The 14,995-nt window shown below is 39.0% G+C and overlaps 1 protein-coding gene across 3 annotated transcripts in view; it reads left to right on the forward strand.

The window, feature by feature from the left end:
* The first annotated feature begins 59 nt into the window (after positions 1 to 59).
* CDC123 (cell division cycle 123) overlaps positions 60 to 14,995 on the forward strand; it is a 37,823-nt gene continuing 22,887 nt past the window's right edge. The window contains exons 1-6 of one of the 3 annotated variants that reach the window (XM_040594579.1): positions 60 to 219; positions 1,310 to 1,381; positions 3,393 to 3,447; positions 4,275 to 4,307; positions 7,816 to 7,911; positions 8,622 to 8,728. In XM_040594579.1, the coding sequence (XP_040450513.1) occupies positions 146 to 219; positions 1,310 to 1,381; positions 3,393 to 3,447; positions 4,275 to 4,307; positions 7,816 to 7,911; positions 8,622 to 8,728 (437 nt within the window). In that variant the 5' untranslated portion in view covers positions 60 to 145. The remainder of the gene's footprint in view (positions 220 to 1,309; positions 1,382 to 3,392; positions 3,448 to 4,274; positions 4,308 to 7,815; positions 7,912 to 8,621; positions 8,729 to 14,995) is intronic. The other 2 variants (XM_040594578.1, XM_040594577.1) reach the window with 2 other exon arrangements.

Consider the following 14,995-nt stretch of genomic DNA (forward strand, 5'->3'; position numbering starts at 1 on the left):
GCGCCGCTCAGGCGGGCCCGAGTGGCACCGCGCCGTGTGCGCTGCTGATGGCGGCCCGGGTGGCAGCCGGGAGCGACGGGAGGTTCCGGGTGGAGCGGGAGCTTCCGGGAGCGGCGCGGCGCAGCGGGCCGGGCCGGGGGTGAGGATGAAGAAGGAGCAGGTGGCGCACTGCCAGTTCTCCGTGTGGTACCCGCGCTTCAGGGCTGTCACTATCCGCAGGTGAGGGGGGCGGCGTGGGGTCGGGGGCGACTGAGCTCTGGCGGTGTGCAGCTGGGCTGGGTGTAGGTAGGCCCGGGCCTGGGCCAGGGCCGGGTGAGGGGCTGCGAGAAGCGAGTAGGGGGCGTGTGGGGGCAAAGGTGAGGGTGAAGGTGGGGAGGCGTGTGGGGCTGGGCTGGGTTGGAAATGGGCTTGTGCTGGGGCAGGGTTGGGTGGGATAGAGGGTCCTGTGTGGGGCAGAGCTGGGAGGGAGGTGGGAAGGGCTTGATGGAGCTATAAACTGGAGTCCCGGGAGGTGGGGTCTCTTCCCTGCACCCTGAGGGGGCGGTTTGAGCAGCAAACTCCCTCTGTGCTTCCTGCTCTCCCGGTGGGAGCCTGCACTGAACCAGCTGATACCCACATCACTGCTGTTCCCACTTGGTTGCTCAAAGAAACTGAGGCTGAACGCACCCAAACCAAGTGGCTGACTTTGTGTTTCTGTGTCTTTCTGGAAGCCGTGGCAAATTCTGCTGTTTCTAAGGTGTGGCTGCAGGTCACAGGATGGTTACAAGAACTATCAATAACTCAGAAAAGTCAAGCTCCAGATAGTTGCCCTGTTGGATTGAAAAGCAGTGACATAAGGCTTTTAGTCAAAGCATTTAATCTTTTATGGTTTTTTCTGTTTAGCACATGCATATTTTGGGTAAGTTTAGTGATAGTCCTGCATTCTTTGGACATTCAGGTGGTATTAGCAAATTGTGGCTTGGATCTGAGAAAGGAAACCTTTAGTTTGAGCAACATGTCTCCTCGCTGGCCACACACACTCTTTCTTTGAATTTCATAGAGCTTTTGAAGAAATGGGGTGCTTGTGAATTCCATCTAAAATGTCTGTCTCATGTTCCTCTGCCCCCCTGAAGGGAAAATGGGCATTGCTTTTTTGGAAGGGGTGAGAGGGGAGAAAGATAATTTTTTTTTTTCATAGTGTTAGAGAATAAAACATACTGTTGTTGAGGTATGTTCTGTTAAAAAACAAGTTATTTTTATTCAACTCTTCTTATTATTTTAACAAGTAATAATAATACGTTATTAAAGAAATTATTTTTGTTTCTTCCAGTGTTATACTTCCCCTACCAGAGAATGTGAAAGAATATTTGCTGGATGATGGAACGCTTGTGGTTTCAGGAAGGTACAGAGTGTTTTCCTTCCACCTTTGAAGTATTAATACTGTTTTATATTTACAGCACTATTTTGTGTACACATATTGTGTTTTGCATAACAAGTTTTTAAAATTTGACCATTCTGGCTGCAGTAAACCTTGTACTGTATGAGCATGTGAATGGGCTGACTGTTGCTGTTAGTAAAACTTGACTTGCTATAGCCTGATGCAGATCCTAAAATCCATGTAATAGTTTCATTCTAGACCAAGCAGAGACAGTTCTTTCATTTTTTCTCTGCCTTTCCTTGTGGAGTCTACCACTCTCTCAGGTGCTGGCTGCTTTGATATGGTTAGCACCAGTTCAGAGGCTTGACCTGTCCTGCTGTTCACATGCCTCCTGCCTTATCCAAGGGTGAAGTGACATCACTAGCTTAATTCTCAATAGGATAAGCTATATATAAAACCTTAGTAATTATTGAATTTGTATAATAATTTGCACACATGTAAGCCATGGATAGGACAAAGCTGAATGTCCTGTATGTATACCTATGCCAAGTTTTGGATGGAGAAGGATGAGGTGGATAGATGTGAGAAACAGCTGGAAAGAACCCAGGCCTTGCTCTTTGTTTTCTGCTTAGAATCTCACAATATGGCTTCCTTCTAAAATGATTATTGCATGCATACATCTTGTTAATGACCAGACTCGGAAATCAATCTGCACTCCATCATTTCCTAACTGGTAGTTTGCCTCTCCCAGAGCAACCAATTAGGCTATGAGTATAAGGGAGCTACATCTGATTTCTCAGAAATCAATTTATCTAAAATTGAGGCTGGTAAAACACCCTGTAAAGATGAAAGGCCTTTTTAAATTTTAAATTTTTTTTTTTTTTAAGTAAAAGGTATACAGAAAATTAGAATTGTTTTTTTAAACCATATTGCAGAATATTGCAAGTTACTTAGCAGCAGCCATTTGTTTTTTAATAAGCCTTCAGAAAAGCTGAAACTGAGGGTTTGACTTTACAGCTATGTTATACAAATTCTGCTGTCTTCAGTGGAATGATGGACAGCTGTATAATTGACTTAAGTCATGTTTTAATGTTTCCAATTCAAAATCCCTTTTAGAAACCAGTTATTCTCAGAGTTGAACTTTCTTAGTGGTAAGTGAATGTGATCGTGCAGTAAAGGCCAAGATCGCTTTTAATCCTAAGTGAACTGGTATCTGACCTCTAGATGTCAAAAACTAAATTGATAGTTTCACCCCTGCAATAGTATGTTGAGGGATTACAGAGACAGCTTGTTGAAGAGTTGACTTTTGGCAGGGACATACATTTGAACTTACCCTGTTTGCTACGCTGACTTGCTGTGAATAAGTCTTCAAGGGCTTGGCCTTCTCCAAGATCTTCACACTCAGATTGGCTAAAGAACTTGAAAAGTTACCTACAAGTTCAAGGGAATATTTGCAGTTAAGTGCTTTCACCCAGATATGCTAGTATTTACAGTCGCAGATCTCACCTCTGTAGAAAAAGGAGCTTTTCAGGAAGAAGCTAATGACTACGTATCCACTTTCCATAGGACCTTCTTTTCTGTGTGGAGCGCGAGGATGTTTTCTTTCTGAAATTTAAAAATTTTTACTTGGGAAAGGAGTATGGAGGCAAAGCATAATTTAAATTGAACTTTTTTTTTTTAAAAAGAAAAAATTGTTTAATTTGTGCTTCTGTCAGTACAGTGAAGTTGGAAAAGAATGATTAATAGGGTGTTGAAAAGCTTCAATTATGGTGTTTTCAGAGCAGAAAGTGATCTGCTAATTTGAAAGAAGCAAAGTGTTTTGGGTAAGGCCCAGTGTTAGTGCCAGGGTGTTTGCTCTTTGGTTTGCTGTACTGGCTTGCATTGATCTTTCTCTTGCCAGGGGTTTTGAGGCCTGATCTTCTTCCAGAAACATTTTGAGATCAACAGCTGGTAACTGCTGTGGAAATGTAATGTATATGTATGATCAAGTCAAACTCCAGTCTTAATTTTTTTTCCTGCTGATTTTTTGATTTAGAGAAGATCTGCCAAATCATTCACAGGAGGGGAACGATGGTGCAGAGGAAATACAGGTCAGCATAAAATGTAACTTAATGTCAAGTCTCCTGAGAAAAATATGAACGTGTAACCTGTTCTGCGTAATTTATAGGTGAGGAGAGTAGTTCACAAAAGTAATAATCACGTGGTAGTTGCACTGAAGAACTTTAAAACATCAGTTATTTATACTGTGATGTTAGGCAAGGTTTAAAATGTTTCTGTGCTCTTTTTACAGATGGGTTTTTTTATTTTTTTATTTTGTTAGTAGTTGCATTTGTTGTAGTGAGTAGGGAGTGTTGAAGGATGTTGGAATTGAACTTAATGCTGTTTCATGTCCTGAAAAATTAGGAGGAGGAGTACATTTGGAGGACTTATTTCAAGAAACAATGAAAGTTTCTGAGGCCATAATTGCTCAGAAGGGCACTCTAGAAGAAAAATGCTAAAAGTGCTTTAAGTATAAGGTAACAGAAGGTACAGAAAGGTGGTGTAAGAGAAATACAGATGAAACTAATATATCATGGGTCTAAGGATGGAAGTGCTGGAGCTGGAGACAAGCTTTAGACAGGGAAGACTTTGCTGAGTTCTGAAATGTCCAAGTTTGTGCTATAAATCACAGTTAAAATATATAGGTGTTGTCTCATACCTATACTTTAGAATAGTACTTCTGCTGAATATACAGTATTTTTCCTGTCTTGATTTACAGACGTAGTAATTGGAGGGTGGTGGTGTTACGCTACAGAGGAGCAGCAGGCAGCGATTTGGTCTGTGTGTTGTAGGAAGCTATGTGAATTCTGATGTTCTCATAAATTACAAAGGATGTCTCAGGAAAACAGTAACCTTTGATTTGTTCTTCTTTGAACAGTGGTCAGATGATGAGAATACTACAACACTTAAGGTAAGATCCTGTAAAACCTAATGTGAGTTTGTCAGCAGTATCCTTTCTGCAACCTTGTGATATGAACTTTTTGCCAGTTAGAGATACCTGTTGCTGTATTTAACATTTTTCAGACCTTTCTAGACAGATGGCAGTGTAGATGCCTGCAACTTTAAAAAAAGTTTTGCTAGCTTAATTTTATTTAACTAAAAATAAAATGCTTTTCTTCATCCCCAACAATCACACACTTGTTAGACTATAGGAAATGAACTGAAGTATGGCTCTAAATATAGCTGTCTTTCATTTTCACTGCTTTGAATATCTCCCAATTACTTAATCAGACTGGATGCAGAAGAAATGAAGCCCCTGCAGCTCAATTTTCACAGCTCTTTTCTTACACCTGTGCCATTATTTCCTCCCAAATACATTTCTTTCTGTTATCCTTTTTTTTTCTCCTTTTTTTTTTTTTTTAATTTTTCCTTTTCCTGCCTATGCGTTTCTTGCACTGTGCCTGGCTTAGAGTCGGGATCATGATGGATATGAACCAGGCTTCCTTGATATGTTTTTTTACATCTTTTTTGAAACTTGCTATTGCCCTATTGTTGTCAGAGAGTTAACATACTTGTGTCGTTTGTCTGCCATTACTTCAGTCACATCTGCTCCCTAAGCGTTGAATTGTTCACATTGAATTAGGTGCAATTAGCAGCACAACAGTTCTGCTCTGAGCTGTGTGTATGCTAGCACAGAATTCATGGCCTAGATTTTAAAACTAATACATGCCAAATTTGCACATGCTAATAGCTTCAGTCCAAATATCTAAGCGTTGATGAAGTAGATGCTTTAGATTGTAAATTGTTCTGAACAAGGATTTTGGCATCCATCTTGCCTTTTGCAGAGCTCACATTAATGTTGCTAAAGAAATCGTATTGGAATTTTGAATCAAGCTTCATTATAGTATACAACACAACAAGGAAATACATAATCAAGAGGTATGACACCCATCAGAAAGGTATAGGCCAAGTGATTTCAGTTTAGCTAGGTGAGCATTGTGTGCTGCGTACGGATTGCAGCTTTAACAGCTAACATTTTACTGGGGCTGGCTGCGATGGGGTTAACTTTCAGCTGTTGCTGAAGAATGCTGCATAGCATCAAGGCTTTCTCTTTTCCCAGTCTGCCCCAGCCCCTCCCCAGAGGCTGGGCTAGGGGTAGGCAAGAGAAGGAGAGGGGACAGAGCCAGGGCAGCTGACCCAAATTGTCTTTAAGGGATATTCCATACTGTATAACATCATACTCAGCAATAAAAGCAGGCGTAGAGGAAGAAGAGGGGTGTTCTGGCCTCCAGGGTGGCTCTTGTTAAGAGACTGGTAGGGCTTTGTCTTTTGCCAAACCTGGAACTTTGAAAATGGTTAATAATGAACATGGTTTGTGCCTGCAGCTAGTTCCTACAAAAATACAACTACATTTGGTCAAAGAAGGAGACTCTAAAAGTAGAATTTCACAATGTGCTCTTTACCATCTTGTAAGTTTGGTGGATGATTGCTCTGAAGGCTTCATCTATGGCAAATATGCTTTCTCCACCTGAAAACTAGGGACTGCTCTGAGGTCAGTGAGTAAATGGAAAGTCTTTTGTGCTTTTCAGTGTCACCTGTTAGCACTTCATCAGCAATGAAGAGTGAAGAAACTGCTTGTGTGGAATGCAGAAGGGTGGGGAGCTGCATCTGGAGTTACTGCAAGAGATGAGAATGGATCAAATAGCGATGTGGAAGCTGAACAGGGAGACAGTTAGGGAACATAATGTGTAAAGAATAGTGAGACAGACTGAAGGCTGCTGTTCTGCATTCACTGTCAGCCTTGGGCATTCATAGCTTACTAACAGTGAATCCCAGGTTACAATTCTCTGTTGGTTTCTTGGCTCAGGGAGCAGTAAAGTGGGCTGTGCTTGTGATTATTCAGATTTGATGGCATGCCTGAGTCATTAGGTAAACTTATTTCCCTTTTCCCTTTTATATTCTGAAGAATTAAATACAGAATTTTAGAAAATTCTGTGTTTAAAAAAAATGTGCATCAGTATTGATGGTTGCAAAGTCAGGCATTCAGAATTTAGGAAATGTTAGAATCTAGCTTGTTTATGCAGCCTTAGAGCTATGCTCTTGTGTATGTTTCTTCACTTGTATTAATCAAATTACATGATGGGCATTTCCCCAGGGAGCGTTAGTATGTGCTGGTATTACATATATAGTGTGACTCCTGACTTCTGTCAAAACAAGAGGAGATTTGATCAGAATGCAGCGGATGAAGAGGTTTACTTCTTGTGAGAACAATTTCTAGAATTGAGTGAAGCTCTAAAAATAAGAGAAGTGCTTTTTCAGTTTTTCAAGTGTAGTTTCCCATGGAGACTAGATAACATACTAAGGAAAAATTCAGAATGTGTAAAGTTCAGTCTAGGTCACCGCGCTACAGTGTGAGAGGGGTTTTTTTAAGTGTTTGCATTTGGGAGTCTGCAGAAAGGAGACAGAAAAACATACGAACTTTTTTTGGACACTTGTGTGGCCGTGAGGGCCTTGTTGTTTTAGAGACGGATTAACTTTAGCATAGAAGTTAGCTTTGAGTTGAATTCAAAAGTACTCAGGCAGAAATAATGTTCTTATATACTTTTTGCTATAAATCCTATTACATGAAAAGTTTTTGACGTATGCCTGAAATCCTTTCATATTATTTTAAAGGTCAGCAGTTTTCCTATTGTACCACATTCGAAGTGGAGTCTATAGCATCCGAAGGAGGCTTTTTCCCCTCTGTTACTTTTCACCTATTTTCCCCTCTTGATGCAGTGTATTGTTAAGGAGCTACTTTAAAACCTAATGTAAGAGCAGATAAGTGAAAGTATTACTAACAACATTTCGTAAAACTAAAGCTTAAATGAGGGCTGTCCCTCATATTGCTTATGAATTGATTAGTTTATTTTTGCTCTCTTACTGTGCTCCTAAATGCAACTAGAGAACTATTACAAAACAGAGCTGATCTCTTTTGTACCTTATAATACTTTGACAGGATGCTACAGTATTTCTATTTTAGATTTTTTAAAGAGATGCTTAATTCTAAATAAGCTATTTTTGAAAGTTTGCTTGTTTTTAAATCTTCTTGGCTCTTATTTGTATACAATAATCTACCATTGGCTATAAAACAACAGGTATGTATTTAAGGTCTATTTGAGTTGTACATTTGCCACCTCTTGAAGCTTTCATGATGAATGTTGTGGAGTTTTGGGTTTTTCCCCTGAAGTTCATGGAGTCTTGCTAGTAATGAAAGTGAGAATTGGAAACACATTTTCAATTTTCTGTGATTGAAAGAATGTCAGAGTTGATTTTTAAGTTATTTATTTCTACAAATGCACTATTTTTGTGGGGTTCTTGGTTCCTGAATTTGACAAGTTTATTCCTTCTGCAATATGTATTTCAGATAGTGTTTAGAAGATGGCTACACTTTACTACTAAATATATTAAAACTGATATTTCTGTTGTACTTTGTTCAGGCACCAGAATTTCCTGAGTTCACAGCTAAAGTTCAAGAAGCAATAAGTTCCTTGGGTGGTAGTGTTTTTCCTAAACTTAACTGGAGCGCACCAAGGGTAAGAATGCTGATTTTCAAAACTTGTAACAGATGTTATCATAAGGATGCTTTTGTTTGTTTTATCTTAATGCATTGAAAAGTGGAAGAGACTAGTGGTTCTGGTGAAGGATGAAGTGGTAAACAAGATACAGTGAAGTATGATACAGCAAATTGTTCTAGTGGGTTAGACCTAGATGGTGCACTTTGGTGAGACTGATGCAAGACAGCACTGGCTTTCTTATGTAAAACTGTGTATCCTTGTCACAGGTAACAGTGTGATGATGGTCACAATCTTCTCATTTAAGATACTGGTTGAAAACTTTGCCTGGGATAAAGATTAAAAACCCCACTTTTTTTTTTTTAAAGAGCAGTGAGCTTCCCTCTGGTTATTTTTAGGTACTCTAGCTACACCTTAAGTGTAGTACACCCAAATGTGTCTGTATCATGTTCTCAAGGGAAACTTGTGTTCAAACAAGCATTCCAAGACAGTGCCTGGAAGCAGTAAGCCGAAAACTTAGTTTTTAGAATTGATTTGTTCTGCTTTCAACAGACTATTTATAAAAAAAACAGTAACTATTGTGTCTCTTGTAACAGCTAATGAAATTTTCCTCAAAATAAAATATTTTCTGCAGGTATTTCAAATGTTGTGTAATATTTAGAAGGATCTGCAGCTCACATTCCTTCCTGTTAGTAAAGCTGTGTTTTTGGATAACCTCCATCTTTGTTTAGGATGCTTACTGGATAGCAATGAACAGCTCTCTGAAATGTAAAGCTCTCAGTGACATCTTTCTCCTCTTCAAGAGTTCAGACTTCATTACTCGTGACCTCACTCAGCCGTAAGTAGATTTCTAGCAGACAATCTTATTGATACCCAGTCAAAAAAGCCACCAACCCTCTGAGGGTAACTTTTCAGTTCTTTTGAAGGATCTTACTCTTTACTGTACCGCAACAATAAATAGCTGATAGAAGAATACATTTTCATGTTTAGAAGTTGTTCAGGCACAGCAGTATAAGTTTCAGGCACAGTAAAAAGTTAGTTGCTCTTTGAAGCTCCCCCCACCCCTTCCCCCTTCTCCTTTATCTCCCTCCACTGTGCAAAAATAATTGCCAGGTCCAATTTAGTGCAGAGAATTGCAAGACATGTTGTCTTCAGTGTTACTTACTATGAGTGAGTCTCTTCTAGTAAATCAGAATTGTTTGCTTGGCTTCAGTCAACAAGAGATGAGCAGCCTCCATTTTATTCTTATATTCTCTTGATTTTAATATGCAAATGAGTGAAAAGCAGAACAGGAGGACATTATATTTAAGTAGCACATGTGAAATCACGCTATGGACTAAGACCATTTTTATCAAGTTGCTTTCCAGAGCAAGAGAAGTTTTAATTTGGGGTTTCTTTGCCTTCTCACCTCTTTTGGCATTCATTTGTTGCTACCTACTTTATTGTTGCCACTTGTAGTAATACAGCATGAATTTACCATGTCCCTTTCAAAATTTAAAGCTGTTGAAGTTTGTGTGGCTGCCTGGAAGATGCCTGAGACTTCTGCTAACGTATTCCTAGAGCTCTTTCTTAACCCAAGTTCTTGTAGGTCTTGAACAAACACTTCATGAACTGTGACTAAGGTTAATCATTTCAGATAAAATTATAAATATGATGTGCTTGGGGTTTCTTTTATCTGCTCACATGAAGAGAGTACTTAATTGTATAGGAACAGTTTCCTCCCATAGTACCTGCATCTGATTCATGTCACTTATTTCTAAAATACAGCTTTTTTTCTGAAAGAAAATAAAATTGTTGGAATTCAATGTTCTTGTTACTATTATAACTATTATCTTTTTTAGAAAAGCAATATTTCAAAGAAAAAGGGCAATCCATGGCTTGGTATGAGGGATATTGTTATCCAGTAATTATTCAGTGCTTATTTGTATTGCTGGCTTATTTAGGAAACTCAGTTGAATGCAGGGCCCTTGTTCTACATGCATTGTAGAGGGTTACCAAGCATAGTAGTCCTGTGTTCATTAGCTTATGACATGATAAGGATTGTCTTGTCTAAAATGTGAAACCAGTTGTGTTAATGCTGTGCAACTGCCTTCTTTTTTTATTCCAGCAACTCTAATAACTCTTTTCCCCCTGTTTGTTGGTACATTAAAAAAATGATAGGTAGCAACATCCTCATCCTTATCTCTGCATTTATGGAGTGCTAGCAACACTCTCAGTCCAATTCTGATGCTAGGTTTTACATTATGTCTAATCTACACCATTGTGAGGTGCAGGGGAAGAGACTGAGAAAGAGGGGTGAAGATGCTGGAGTGAGAAGAGAGTTTGAAAAGTATGCTGGACTAGGGAAGCAGTTGTGAGCATTGAGAATTCTGGGATCACAGAGAATGAAAGAGACGGGGGAGTTGAGAAATCTATAGTCTGCATTTCAGATGTGACTCAATAGTGATTCTCAGAAGACTGGTGCTTTTTTTTCATGGTTTCCTCTAGTGGGAGGCTAGGTGACTTGGCCAGGTGTCTTGAGGATGGTTTGCTCAGAGGGTTGAGCACTAAAATTTGCGTCTTTTGTTGTACCTGCTTTCAGGACTGAGTCTTGTGGATCTGAAAAGAACTGAGACTTGTGAAGGGCTGATACAAATAATACGGGTTTTGTATTCTGCTATCCTCATGTATAAAAAGGTTCAGCAAAAAGCACCCTCCGCTCCTTGGAGAGTTCCTGTCTGGTTACCACGCTCTAATGAGTTTGGGACACAGTCAAGGGTTTAGTAAGCACCAGTTGATGTAGAAGATGTGGCAAATCTGTGTCTGTGTTTGGGCTCTTAATTTATGCCGTTTGTGTAGTAGAATGAGTAGGTTTGACCACCTTCACTGAGACTGAAATCAGTGCATTTTCTGTCAGGTTTTATCTCTTCATCAGATAAGGTTGGTGGCATCAGCTATTCACCTTGCTCCTTGCAGACAGCACTGACTTAGTGGTAGAGGCAATGATTACATTCTAGCTCCTACATTGTGAGATTTCACAGCGTGGGTGTTAACCTGAACGATCAGTAATTTCACCTGAAGTTCACACCAGACTGAGAACGGTAGTGGCTGAACAGCCTGTAGCCGGCATGTTCTCTTCTACTGATCCTGCTCCGGGAGAATAACCACTAGCTAGAAGGCAACACTCAGATTGCAGTAGTCTGATCCATTTAGATACTTTTTTCCAGTGTGGTAAGACCTCACACCAGCAGATAGCATAGCTTAGCTAGTGGGTGGCAAATAAGCAAACTTTGTGACATGATTGTGGGATCATCACCTAATCTAAAGATTAAATTTAGTTTGAGAAGTATTGTATTTATTTCCCTTCCTATAAAGTCTAATCTAATGTTGGTATAAGTTTGGGTTATGTTTTTTTGTGGTTTTTTTTGTCAGACAACCAAACCAACAGGCTTGGTTGTTTTGGTAAGGTAGAGTTAATGCAGGCAATGCAACCTTCTGGTTTCTGTGAATTTGAGTGGAAGTTGTACTTATGACTAGGGAAATGTGTGTAGTGCGTAAAACTGCTCTGGTCTGTATGTATCTTGTATTTTATGAATATGTTGTACTTGATTAAAGCACATATTGTTGTCCAGTTTGTGCATGGTATTTCTAAATTATTTCTAAGTTATTCGTACAAAACGTCCCCATGCAGACGGTGAAATGATCATTTGCTGAATCAGAATACTAGTCTTCCTTAATTATACTATTGATTAGCTGCCAGTTGCCTAGTCCTTAGCAAGCAGAAATTAAAAATGTAGCTGGCATAAGAACCTGAAGTGCTGAACAGATGAAAACTGGATACATAATACATACATCCAAATCCCTTGGAAGGGCTACTCAGAGGGAGGATAAATGCACTAGATTTCTACTTCTTTCATTAACACCCAGTACGGCCCAAAATTTTCTTGCCCTGCATAAGTAACACCTGAAATGTTGTGTACTCTTCTTATTTGTTTTATTTTCTGTTCAAAAAATCCGCTTCATGGGTCACAATATGGAAAAGACTTTGCAATGGCAATTTGAAGATCTGTTCGTAATCCAGCTTTGCCAACGAAGTGGGACTTGAGGCAAACCACTTTCTTTGCCTCTTCCTTCCTCTCCCATTTCCTATCTGCTTATATCTGATATCGATCTATATACATTATTCAGGTCAGGCAACTGCCCTTGCTGTAGTTCTCAGCTGTCTCAAGTTCCAAGAAAACTTCAGCTAGGCAATACTTCAATACAAACCATTTAAAAATATGGTCTTAATGCAAATAGGCTGAGCGTGACTAGATAAATTTTGACTCTTTTAAATGTTTGGATTCTCTCATTACATTGACACTGTTTGGTTGAAAAGTTCAGAATAATGAGTTAACTTTCCTCCTTGTTAATTTTATACAAATTAACAAAAACTTCAGAGCAGTGCAGTTGTTAATGTAGTCAATGTTTCTGCTTCAAAGTAAGCATTGCATTTTACTTAGATGAGTTCACAAAAAAACTTGTGGGTGGTGTGATCATTAACTTTTTGGGTTTTAATGTAGGCTTTCAAAAACTTAGCGTTGTATGTGATAAAAAACCAAAATCCCTTTCTAATTGGGATTTCTGTTAAGTGATTAAAAGTCCTCATTTGAACAAAAATCTTGTCAAAGCCGTGTTGAGTGCATTGGTTTAGAACAGTTTTCTTCCTTATTGTTAAGAATGTGTGGGCTACATTTTATTAAGACATGACTGCCCACACTGAGACTGGTATAAATATTAGCAGTAGTTCTAATTATATGATAATGCCCTTTCAGTTATAAGATAAGCTTGTGGTTATGTCATGCTCGTTAATAAACCTTGGAAGTTTTGTCAGACTTCAGAGACTGCTGCTGTTCCGTAGAGCAATACTGGAAGTTCTAGATCTGCAGATGCTACCATTGGGATGTTGAATGCTAGAAGTGTTACTATTTTTCCAGTTGTTTACTAATCACAACCATAGAGGTGAAATAAGAACTCCTGTAAGTTCAACCTTGTTGAAAAGCAACCTAATGCAGAGCACGTCTTTTGCGGGGATTGCCCTTTGACTTATTACAGAGGGGCAGTATGAGTCACATCCAAGAAGGATGTTTCTGAAGTGCATTTAAGAGTTGTAAATTGACTCTCAGTATTTTGTTGGACCAGCTGGTGCTACAGACCTGTTCCTTCCAGAAGTTCATTCCTGAAAACTTTGAGAAGCTGGTTAAGACAGGTGAAGTAAAGAGTCTAAAAGTAGCCACTCAACCCTGCTTAAGCCCAGGAAACAAAGCAAAGGAACCATCTATGCCACATTTAGTCAGTAAGAAATACCTACTAGGTTAATGGAGCAGGTGAAACAACTCCCACTGGGCCAGGGAAAGGTTTCCAAATGTATTAATGTGTGAGATAAAAAGAAGCATGAGGGGTGATGCAATTTTTTAAAATTTATTCAGTTGTTTATAGGAGGGCTAGGTTAAAATTTTAAGCACCTGTTTCTGAGAACAGTTGAGAGAGCCTGCTTTTGAATGAGTATTCAGTCGGTGAGGCTCCTAAGCACATTGTTTAACTTTAAAACCTAGCAGATGTTTCAGTCCTTTTTTGTTTTAAGCTAGCATTCTGGCTACATTTTTGGTACCAGACTTAATGCTTCTAAATATTGAATTAAAAATTATAAAGACATTATAGTTTTTCTGAGATATGGAGGAATAACAGCCTGTGTTCTCCTGATAGAACATAGGAGGCAGCGTTGGCTCATAAAGCTGTGACTTGGCACTCAGGATACCTTTCTGCGAGAATGGTAGCTGTTGGTTTAGAGTTTAGACTTCAGTATAACCTCTTCCCAGCTAGGCAGTCCTACATGAGAGGATGTGGAAAATGAGGCCTTTGATGATTACTTTTTTTTTTTTCCTTGAGGTTTTACTTGCATACCCTTTTTCCTAGCAATTTGCAATTTATTATTAATTCCTAGCAATCCTCTTTTGAATGGTGTTTGAGTTTCTTATTTCTTTTAGTCCTTAAAGTTCCAGCAAGGTTCAGTATTCAAGAAATAAAAATGGAGTTCAAAGGTTGTTAGAAGGTTCTCCTTCATTTTTTATTTATTTATTAAGGTTTTAAAATAAACTGTGAGGTAATAGCATGGGAACTGTCAGGTACAGAATAACTTCTATGGTTTTCATTATATTCATAATAGTTTATTATCCACAGAATAATCTGTGATGTGCAAATGAGTTCATGGCTCTTTTAGCAGGATAACTACTGGAGGTCTTACAAACCTTCTTAAATTGCTGTTCTCAGTGTTGAAAACAGAACCACATAGTGGCTTCATGTAGTGTGTCCTGTTGTCAAGTGTATGCATTTGGAGATTAACAGCTGCTACACAGAAGAAGACCTTGATCCTTATGTTCTTGACATCTAAGTATAAATATGTAAGCAAGCTGTTGACGACAGCACAAGGCCTATAAGCAACTTGACCACAGCACAAGGCCTATAAGCAACAGAGTTTAATTCTGTCACCCTTAGTACAAAATGACAATTTTCAAAGGTTTCAGAAAAGTGAGCCCAGAAATATCTCAGTTTTAGATTCCTGAAGTCTTTCTGATTGTTCTTTCAGGTATCTCCAAACCTGAATAGTATGCAGGTTGAAGAAACCCGGTGTAGCCTTCTGCCTCTTGCCATGTGTAATAGATGAATTCAGCTGGGTCTAAACAATGAATGCTACAATAAGTTGGTAAAAAAAAATAAAATTGCAACTGCCTCAAGTTGCCCAATATTTACCCTCCAGAAAGGGGTGGTAGTAATGTCCTGTTGTCAAAAAAAGTCTCATTGTACTATTTAGAAGAAAACTGAAACTACAAAAAACTGAGTTTATTTTCTTTTGCTGTGTTCTCCCATTTTCCCCCTCATTTGTACTCAGTCCTGTGTCATTAAGACTTAAGAAAAATAATATTACTGCATCCTGCAGTATTTTTATCAATATTCATAATTTTGCCTGTTTGCTTGATTTGACAGCAATACCTGAGCGCTCTGTGTGGCTTGGGATGGCACCCAAGGATTTAATTTTCTGACTTATAAGGAAAGAGGAAGTATTTTTCCCCACATAGCTCTTGCCCAA

This window comes from Falco naumanni, chromosome 5 (genome assembly GCF_017639655.2).
Source record: "Falco naumanni isolate bFalNau1 chromosome 5, bFalNau1.pat, whole genome shotgun sequence".
Classification (NCBI taxonomy): domain Eukaryota; kingdom Metazoa; phylum Chordata; class Aves; order Falconiformes; family Falconidae; genus Falco; species Falco naumanni.